Source organism: Mugil cephalus, chromosome 1 (genome assembly GCF_022458985.1).
Source record: "Mugil cephalus isolate CIBA_MC_2020 chromosome 1, CIBA_Mcephalus_1.1, whole genome shotgun sequence".
In the NCBI taxonomy this organism is placed as follows: domain Eukaryota; kingdom Metazoa; phylum Chordata; class Actinopteri; order Mugiliformes; family Mugilidae; genus Mugil; species Mugil cephalus.
The window spans coordinates 29,583,402-29,593,920 of record NC_061770.1 but is presented as its reverse complement, the minus strand read 5'-3'; the positions used below and the strand labels follow the sequence as shown (position 1 = coordinate 29,593,920).

The 10,519-nt window shown below is 42.5% G+C and overlaps 1 protein-coding gene across 1 annotated transcript; it reads left to right on the top strand.

The window, feature by feature from the left end:
- The first annotated feature begins 6,106 nt into the window (after positions 1-6,106).
- On the top strand, positions 6,107-10,469 carry LOC125010096 (lecithin retinol acyltransferase-like). Its single transcript, XM_047588451.1, has 2 exons — positions 6,107-7,105; positions 9,644-10,469. Exons 1-2 carry the CDS (start codon positions 6,548-6,550, stop codon positions 9,794-9,796), a joined length of 711 nt encoding a protein of 236 aa, XP_047444407.1. The 5' UTR covers positions 6,107-6,547; the 3' UTR covers positions 9,797-10,469.
- The last annotated feature ends 50 nt before the right edge of the window (positions 10,470-10,519 follow it).

Genomic DNA, 10,519 nt, shown 5'->3' with positions numbered 1-10,519 from the left:
CGAGCCGTGGATGAGGGATTGTGATTAACATGCAGCACATGCAGACCTCATGGGAACCAGTGCGTGTGTTTGCATTAATCAGCATGAGAGCGGCAGGTCGCCCGCTCACTGGATCGTTTGTCAAGACGTCGTCGCATTGTGGCGCTCGGACTGACGGACGCATTCACCACCTTTTCTCTGGGGTGTTTTCGAGGGTGGGGGGCGGGGGGAGGTATTTCTCTCAGCTCCCCCCCGCGGGACAAAGGCCTTTTGTTTTGGGCTCTAACAGGTGGTTCTGTAAATGATGCACAGATAAAACACAGGAGAAGGAGTTTGTTCTGGTTCTAAATTAGAGTAAAATCACACTTATACACAAAACATTTTTTTTTTTTTTTAATCTTCACCACATGTAAACTTTTCCACATTCTCTGCATTTGAGTGATTGATATTATTTGATATATTTGAGAAAATGCGATAATGTGCACGTACAATTCTAAAATCCATCAGGACGACACAATAACTTATTTCCAATGTGCTCTGTGAACGAGTACGTACACAGGAAAGGTACACGACACGTGCATGCATGCTGCTGATAGTTCACATTTTCACAAAACTTCAAAAGTAAATGTAAAACAACACAATGTCATGAAACCCAGACACATTCTGGCCTAAAAGACATGACATCATGCTGATTCACTCCACATCCGCTTTTTCAGGTTCGCTTTAAAACTGAGCAGAGAAACGGCAGATTTTACTTTAATATGAGGTTGTTTCAAACAGAACACCGAATTTACTGTCTTTACACAGCGTTACTATTATTATTATTATTAATAATTAACCTCTGAGTCAAACTAACATTCCTACAATCAACTACACTATTTATTTATTTAGTTTTTGTGGTTGAATTGGTTTGGAGTCTGATGAAAGTAAAAAAACAGGGACCTAAACGTGGGGAATGTTTATTGTTCCACTAGACCCTGAGTTTAAAACTCTTTAGAGAAACTTATTTCATGATTGGAAGCTGTTCTGGTTCACTGACCGTATAAACTAAGGACAAACCCATCGTGACGATTCTGAACCTCGAAAATGAAGCAGAAAGTGGGCGGAGCCTGTGGTTGCCATGTTGGATGAGCTTTACTCCGCCCACACTCGGATGCTCAAAATATGGACGTGGAGGCGTTGTGTCGGATCGTGAGACCCGCTACTTGTTAGCTAAGGCTAGCACCTGTCACCCAAAGCAGGAACGCTCTTAATTTACAGAATTTTAAACCTATATAAAAAATAAATTAATGAGTTAGAAACAGATTCACCTCCCGTACAGTTCATGAATAGTGAAATAAACCATTGAGACCAAACCCGTTTTTTGAACCAGGCTGTAAACATGTTTAATGATGCTGTAAACTTGGGCTTTTTAACATGGGGGTCTATGGGGATCTGCTGCTTGAGAACTGATTCTGCTCCAGCAAACATCAGATCATGTGGGCGGGGCTTATGTTGTTTTTTTGTGTTTCTTTTTTGCATTTTTTTTTTATTTAAAAAAAATGTATTTCTTACAACAATACTTTGAGTTCTACTTGCTTTCCATTGTGTTGTTGTTGTTACCCTGGTTTGGCGTTTCTGATTCTGCTCTAGCGTAGCATTTTACGGGCCAATCAGATATTTTTGGGGGCGGGGCTTAATGTAGCCATGGGCAGCAGAGTGACAGTGGTCATCTGAATGCCCTGGAGTTGGTTGGGTTGGCTTTGTTGGCTCTGGTTGGTTGGAGGACCATCCAGAAGACACGGAGGTGTTTTTTGTCTTTGACCTCCGCCCCCCTAATGAAATCCAGTTTGTAACATGTAGCGCATGTGAGTCCGTCCCAGCCGACGGCTTCAATTTAAAATAGTTAAATCTGCCTCGAAGCTGCTACTGGTTTACTGATTAGTCACTTTGAAGCTGCTCCTCATCATCTCTCCTTTTCTTGGGAAGGAGAGATTGGGATTTGGGGTTAAGGAAGGATTATGAACCCCCACTGCGGAACGACTGCTGTGATGATGAGATTGACGGTGAATGAGTGTTGATGTGCCACTGAGGTGAAGAAGGGCATGTCGCTCCTGTAGGCGCAGGGTTGCGACTCTCCGTCCGTTTTTTTGAGGAGTGGAAAGAGGACTTGGGGATAAATGGGGAAAGGAAGGATTATGGAAATTTCCCACTGAAGGTTTTAACTCAGATGACCTAATAAGTCTGACCGGTGAATGAGAGTGTTGATGTGACCCCGACTGAGCCGCCGTGAAAAGGTTTAATGGACGGGACCAGATCTGGTCGCCTGTCCCTGTGAGGACAGGACGTCTCTAAGGGGACAGGTTGTCTCTCTGACTCTGAGGTTTAGACTCAGAGTCACGTTTAAATATTAAATGAAGGAATTTATTTAAGTGAAGTTGGGCAAAACTTGACTTGGCTAAAATAAAAAAAAAAGACTTTTTAAGGTCTAACTTTACATCTGAAGTGTTTTTAACTCTAAAGAATGAACCCAAAAAGCTCAATTTTCACCATAACAGTTTAAAATGTCTTAAAGTGACTTTCAGAGACAAATCATGAAGTTTGATTTCCAACATTTAGCCATTTATCACCAATCAGAGCTCAGTTGTGTTTGAGTAAATGCTGAATTTTCTTCTGGTTTCATTGATAAAAGTCATTTTAAGATTCAGGACTTTTTAAGACCTTTCATGGGTTAAAATTAAGACTTACACAAAGTATGAAAATCAGCGACAAACAGAGACCAAGAATTATTTATTGTCATTCACCTCAAATCATCCCTGAGGTGGCCTCTATAATTAATGTTTATCATTATCAGCATTGTTCTTCACCCAATAGACATTTCATCTAGTGTAAATTGAGCCTAAATTTGATCCACAGAGCAACCTAAAACACAAAAATACCACAGTTTAGTTTTTAGAGACTTTAAGAATTTACTAAAATACTGTAAAGTCCCTTATTTGTGTTAGACTAGCGGTTCCTGAGGATGCCTTGAAGGAAAATGTACTTTCCACTCATTTTAACTTGCGAGTAGGGAAAATCTGACCCCAGCACTAGACTTAATTAAATGTAATTTAAGACCTGCAATGCAAAATGTGCCTTAAAATGGGATTTAAGGCTCAGCAGAAACACTGTTTAGAGGAGATTCTAGAAACTCCAGAGTCTTCAGTGTCTTTAAAAAGAGAACAAGACCATGAATGAGCTCCAACGTGTTCATGAGCAGCGTTCAATTACTTTGGCTCCGTCCTAATTAGGCTGGAATGGGAAGGAGACGTAGGGAATGTTCTTTCTAATACAGTCTTTATTATCCGACTGGACCCTGGGCTCAAAACTTCTTCAGCAGTTCTGGACGGGATGACACCTACAAATAAATAACCCCCTTTGTTTTGTTCAAACTTTTATCAATGAAACCAGAAGAAAATGACGTGTTGCATCATGCAGCATTTACTCAAACACACCTCACAGTCAGCGCGTTTACATCCACAGTTTAACGGAATAAAGTCCTTTTCCCAGTTTACATCCAACGGAGAAAATGTAATAACTGATGGGAACATGTTCTCCTCCTCCACACTAGGGGGCGATATGTGTCTTCACAGCAGGTTAATACCACGTTAATACAGCCCCCTTTCCTTTTGACCTATCACATCATATAGTAAACAAATCCAGTTGTTCATGTGTCAGACTGACATTTCAAACAATAGTACTTCTTTTTTTAATCTCATATGTAATGTTCAGGCTACAGATAGATGGCGCTATCCGGTGGTTGTTCTCCCGACTGTGTTTACCTTCTTCTTCTTCTTCTGCGACCGACTTTCTTGGATGTTTTTGTTCTGGGGTTGGAGTAACGTGTTTACGTGCACATACGTAACTTGTCCAGTTAAAGTCAGATTAAGGCAATAATTCAGTTTTTTTAATGTGCATGTAAATGTACTGAAAGACCCACAGGAATGTTAAAGGGTTAAAAAAAATACAAAACACATCAAGTTTATTAATAAAAAGAAATTTCTGTTTAGTTGTAGGTCTCAGATGCAAAAAAACTAAATACACTAAAACTAAACTAAACGCAATAAAAGCTGGTAAATACCAGTAATGGCAACACCTTCATCTCTAAAAACCTTTCAAATATCTAAAGCTACAACACTTTATTCTCTCATGAGGTGGTTTCTCTGACGTATCCATGTAAAAGTTTATCGCAAAAGTGCAACGGAAACATTTTTGGAGTTGATGAAGGGGGTCATGTGACCAGTTCATCCTCAAAGTGACGAGAAGTTAAGAGAATTATAGGATATCACATAATGGTGAGACTTTACCAGAGTTAAAACACCTTCCAATGGAAACACCAACAACGAGCAACAAATTTTAGAAATATGGCTTTTATTTTAAGAAAAACTGTCACTGTTTATTATTTTTTATCTGAACCGCGTGGAGTGGATTTTGTTTCTGCCTAATGTAAAAAATATAAATATGACATTGTTCAATAGTAGTGGGATTCTGTGAAACCATGAAAATGACTTTATTAATTTAAAAATATACGACGATCTGGAGGACTGAGAATCCATTTCTGTTCCTCTTAGTCAATGATCTCGGTCCTTTTGTCGAGAAGCTTCACGGGGAGTTTGACAAAAAGAGGAGCCAGAGAAAACCGAGGGGCCGACAGGGACAAAAGAGGAAAGAAAAATGAGCGATGGGACATCGTTTGTCTCCTTTTATTCAGCGGTGACGGCTCGACAGGAAACTTTTCGAGCTCCTGCAGCGAGTTTACGGGACGCGCCACTGAACACAAACATTCAAAAGTTTTTAGCTTTTACATTTTTAAAATTTTATTTCACAGTTATTTTACCAGGTTAGTCGCAGTGAGATCAATGATCTCAGGAGCTATGCTCGAAATTTGGTTTACATGGAATCACTGACGGGAACATGTCCTCCTCCTCCTCCACACTAGGGGGCGATATGTGTCTTGTCAGCTGGTTAATACGTTTCCTTTCTGGTAGATCTATTACATCATATAATAAACAACTGGAGTCGATCATTTTAAACAACAGCCAGATGGATAATAGTTCATCTTTTTAAAGTGTGCTACTCATGGTGCAGATAGGTGGCGCTGTCCCTCAGGTGGTTCTTCTACTGGCTCTGTTTACCTTCTTCTTCTTCTGTGATCAGTGTAGTTACCAGATCTGCTCAGGTGAGTATCCGGTGCGTCCAGATGATGTCAAGACTTATAATTGGTTGGACAACAGGAAGAAGAGGAAGAGAGGTTAGCGGTGTTAGCGGTTTGTGGTCTTAGCGGTTAGCAGTGTTAGCGGTTAGCAGTGTTAGTGGTTATTGGTTGTTATCAAAGCAGAGCAATTTAGTGGTTTTGTTTTGTCCTTTTATTCTGTTGATAAATTGGTAAAAGCTGTATTTTAATTTAATCTTTTTCAGGATAAAACTTCTCAAATCTTTTTGTGTATCTACCAAACTATTTTGTCGTTTTATTACTTTATTTTTTTTATGAATAACGTGCTGTCATCGCATTTTTTTGTGTTTTGTGGAAAATTAAAAGTTACTTTATCCAAACGTATCATGAAAAAATTTTAGATGTTTTTGTTCCGGGGTCATATGCCAGTGAAGTGGTTGTGGGGCATGTGCACAGGTGTTGTCTAGTTAAACTTCAATTAAGACGTATACATGTGGGAGACAATCAGTTTCCAGTCTCAGTATCTGGGTGTTTTAGTCAGATTTACTCAGATATAACTGGAATTACATGCACTTAAGTTGTCCAGTTAAAGTCGAATTAAGACAATAATTCATTTTTTTCACGTGCATGTAAAAGTACAGATTTAGGTTATAAAAGAAATAATTAAAATCAGACAGCGGATAAGGAGCCGAGCACTTAAAGGCCTTTTTTTTTTAAACCTAATTCAGTGCAGACAGTAGGACAACATGTTGAGATCTCAAGTCACAGCTTTCTGAGCAATCAAGGACTTTTGTTTGTTTTGTCACTTCTGCTTAAAAAATGACTCAAAACCTCAACGGACTTTCTTGAAAATTCAAACACGTGCTCCGCTCGTCTTCGAGTCCGGTTTGTCCCCCGTCTCATCATCCTGAGCTGAGTGGGTGAAACCATTTGGTGCTTGGTGGGAAGCTCGGACCCTGGCGCTGCTCTCAGGGCGGTGGTGATGGATGTGGGTGCGACATTTGCTGCTGTGGTGGAAATTATGGCGGGGGAGGAGTTTTTCTCTTTAATTCAAGATGGGAAAAAATATCAAGAGTCCTGAACCAGAAAATAACACAAACCTTTACTTTTCTACATGTCCATGTTAGTTCCTTTGTCTCCCACCCCCTCCTCTCTCTCTCTCTCTCTCTCTCTCTCTCTCTCTCTCATCACTTCATCTCAAGGGTCACGTGGTCCTTCCCACTCATCCAAATTTCCTCGCAGGAGCGCAGACCTGCAGAGAGGAGAGGGAGGACGCAGAGGGTCGGATTAGTCCGAGGGGAAGAAGAAGAAGAAGAAGAAGAAGTTTTGTTCGCACAGACCCGTCTCCTCCTCCTCCCCTGCTCCGTTCATTCAGTCATGCTGGACACGCTCACCTTCCTCCTGGAGAAGCTCTTCCTCCTCGCCCACATCAAGCTCTCCAGCCTCCTGCCTCCTCCGGCCAGGGAGCGCGGAGACCCGCCGCCCGCCAGCCGGCAGCAGCAGCAGCAGCAGCCGCCGCCGCACAGCTTCCAGCGGGGCGACCTGCTCGAGGTGCCCAGGACCCTCTTCACGCACTTCGGCATCTACCTGGGCGAGAACCGGGTGGCGCACCTCATCCCGGACATCCTGCCGGCGCTCACCTCCGACGCCCGCCACATCCAGGAGATGGTGACCAACACGCGGCTGCTGCTCGGGGTCCTGTCCAAGCGCGCCAGCGTCCGCGTCGACTCCGTGGAGGACTTCGCGTACGGAGCCGGGATCCTCCTCAACGCCATGGACCGCGCCGTGCGCCCGAGCCCGCTGCCCGGGGAGGAGGTGGCCCGGCGGGCGGAGCGGCTCCTCGGCTCCGTGTCCTACAGCCTCCTGTGGAACAACTGCGAGCACTTTGTCACGCACTGCCGCTACGGGAGCGCGCAGAGCCTGCAGACCGACAAGGTGAGAAGCCGGAGGGGGCGGCTGCCTGGTGTGCGTTTTTACGCGCAGGATTGCGCCCAAGCTGCTTTGATGTAGCAGTGATGAGCGGAGGTTTTTTTTTTCTTTCAAAATTTATTGGATAAAAACACACATATATATCTTTAGCACAATTACCTCAATTATATTTGAAAAACAAACTAGTTTTTCTTTAAGCGGCACATTTTGTATTTTTATTGATATTGTAAAAAAAATGGACACATCTTGTCACTGAGTCCAATGAGAGGGTGTATCCGAACTTCTGGCTGGTGGTGTATGTTCAGATGAGGCAGAACATAATTGTGGACAAATTCTGCACAAATAATGAACAAATAAAGTAAAAAGACAGAAGGAAAACATAATTATTCCTCCTCTTTAAACCACGAATCATTTATTTTTTATTTTTTATTAGAGCTCTTACAGATTTGATGTATTCTTTAATTCCACATGTAAATCGTATGAAGCAGCTTCTCACTCTGGAAACTTTTGTGACATTTAAACTTTCCAAACAAAACCAACGAGTCATCGGGAAATTCAGTCTGGTCTCTTACTGACCAGGGGAGACAAATCTGAGTTCAGCCACTTTAACTTTTTATCCAGAATAATGTTTAAAAATGGAAGCAGGACACGTTTTTACAGATTTCCTGCTTCTAATCTTTCTCCAAACAACGTTTCTGGTCATTATCCAGAGTCTAAGTTGACCTTGTTGCAGCCTCCTGGAGGACTGAGAACACTCCCAGATCTTCATCCTGGTTGGTATAAGTTCAAGTGTCCATCTGTTGCTTTTATGCACCAGAAGCTTTTCAAACTGTGCAGCCTCGTAAAAAAAAAAAAAAAAAAAAACCCTAAAAGCTGCTTTGAACCAGCTCTGGTTCTCTGGCCGTGTTTTTACAGGCGAGCGTTAAAAGTCGAGGGGACCAGAAACGACCAGGTTCACACGTCTCCTTTCTTTTTTTTTTTTGAAAAAGCCCCAAACATTTGCCACTAAGATGAAGTCTCAAGGTGGAGGAGTTTTCCTCAAAGAAAAAAAAAAGGTGTCTCAGCGTCAGAGAGGCTGCTCTTAAGGAGGAAACCAAAAAAAAAAAAAAAAGGGGGAAAAATCTGGGTCGCGCTTTGGAAAAGTGCTGAGAACAAGAGCTGCATTCAGACCTGGAGCCGCCTGCCAGGAACCAGACGGCAGCAGCTCGTCAGGGATGGTGGTGGTGGTGGTGATGATGGGGGGGGGCAGAGGTTTCTACATACCAGAAACCAACTCCTGGAGCTCCTCCAGGGTTTCCACAACCTCCTTCCTCTGTGGTTTGTTTACATTTAGTTCCAGGCTTCTCATGGTCTGGTTGAGGTGGGACAGGTTCAAAACTTTGGTTCTTAACCCAGCAGATGTTATGGGGAGGGGGCGGGGGAGGGCCCCTGGAGGGGGCGTGTCTGGCCACTCCCACCTCATTCAAATATGGTCAGTTTTTTTTTCAAATGGCCACAGCATCACTGGGCCGGTGGCTACGTTTATGTCTTTTCTACCCACTTTCCAAACTTCTAATGTGTAGTTAGCATTAGCACCATTAGTTAGCATTAGCACTATTACCGAATACTTCAGCCATAAAGAATTAAACAAAAGGTCAAAGATACAAGATTCAAAGATTGGCTCTGAGACAAGGGTGTTAGCATCAGCACCATTAGCAACTACAAATCCCTTAAAACGAGCTCCCTGAATCGAAAGTTGATCCTCACTACGTAGAAAACGTTCATGAACGAGCCCCGTCTCACAGGAACTCAGACGAACAGCCGGCTAGAATAGTTCGGGGGAATGAAGAGCAGACCTCATCTGGTTTCCCTCCGGGAAGCGATCAGGTTTCTCCTCCTGTACTTTCTAACCCAAACATCAGACTGAGAGTCTCCTTCCTTCAGGTACATGGAACAAGCTCATAACCCAGCAGATACATATACACATACATATATATACATATAAATATATATATATAAATAATTATATAATATATATATATATTATATATATATATTACATATATAATATACATATACACATACATATATATACATATATATATATTATATATATATTATATTATATGGGGGGGTCAGGCTCCTCCCTCTGCTCCAAATATGGTCAGTCCTGACTTCAAAAGAAACGATGGTGACAGTTCACAACCAAATATATTATATTATTACCAGGGGCAAAGAAGACTCCAGTCTGGACGGATTAAACTAAATGAAGAACAGACGGACGTTTTCCAGACGTTGCCCTAGAGATCCAGTTTCACTTCCTGTAATTTCTAAACACGTGACCTGCTTCAGACTGGGATGCAGGGGCCCAACAGGAGCTCTTAAAAGGCAGGGGGGGCCCTCAGGGGGCCCCCATGGGATAATAAACAACAGGGCAATTGTGTTCTTTTTCCAAGAAGTTGGTTCGGGGAGAAAGAGTTGGTGTTGAACTATTCTTTCTTTGGTGACATTCTGTAGTTGTTGTTTTTTTAATAAAACCTTTAAATGAACTTGTGTGTTTTTCAGTTCTGTGAGTGGCTGAAGTCTCTGATCCGGGACCGGAGGAACGTTCTCCTGACGGCGCTGCTGGGCGTCCTGTCCATGGCGTGTCTGGGAGTGTCCTCCGGCACCGCCCTGCCCGCCCTCTTCATCCCCTTCACCCTGTGGATGGCCAGCTAAGATGGCCGCCGGTGCTGTTTCACCCCACCCCCATCCCCCCCAGAGACCGACGGACAGGACGCAGTCGTCTGCAAACAAGTTGACATTTACTTTATTTCCGGCTTCGCTGTTCTTTGACTACATCACGGGAAGTGTTTGTATTTCCTGGAAATGATGGACAGTTAGCATTAGCAACATTAGCTTCAAGAAACTCCCCTTGCAGTTTGACTGACAGGTGACAGAACGTAAAAGGGACCAAAGATCACTGGCGTTATAACAGGAAGAAGAAGAAGAAGAAGAGGTGGTTAAAGTGCGTCATTTAACACCTGGGGTTGTTTTCTGCTTGTATATTAACATTTGATAATTCATGGTTTTCAAAGGCTTAAACAAAAAAAAACAAAAACAATCAAACAGTGATGAATCCTGCGGCGGCCATCTTGACTTTTACTGAAAGGTTTTGTTTGCGTCGTCGTCGTTGTTGCTGTTGTTGTTGGATTGAAGCAGCCGAAGCTCATATGTAAATACCTGTAGATATTCCTTCACATCTCTGATTGTTTTCTAACAAACGTCTGTACAGAATCTATTTTTTACACTACGCTGTAACACTTGATACTGTGTGTGTGTGTGTGTGTGTGTGTGTGTGTGTGTTTGTGTTTATTTTTTATAATGTGAATAAAGAAAAGTTGGAATCGGACGTGTTGTGTTTATGTGTTTTAATATATAATGTGTTGGATTTAGATTCTG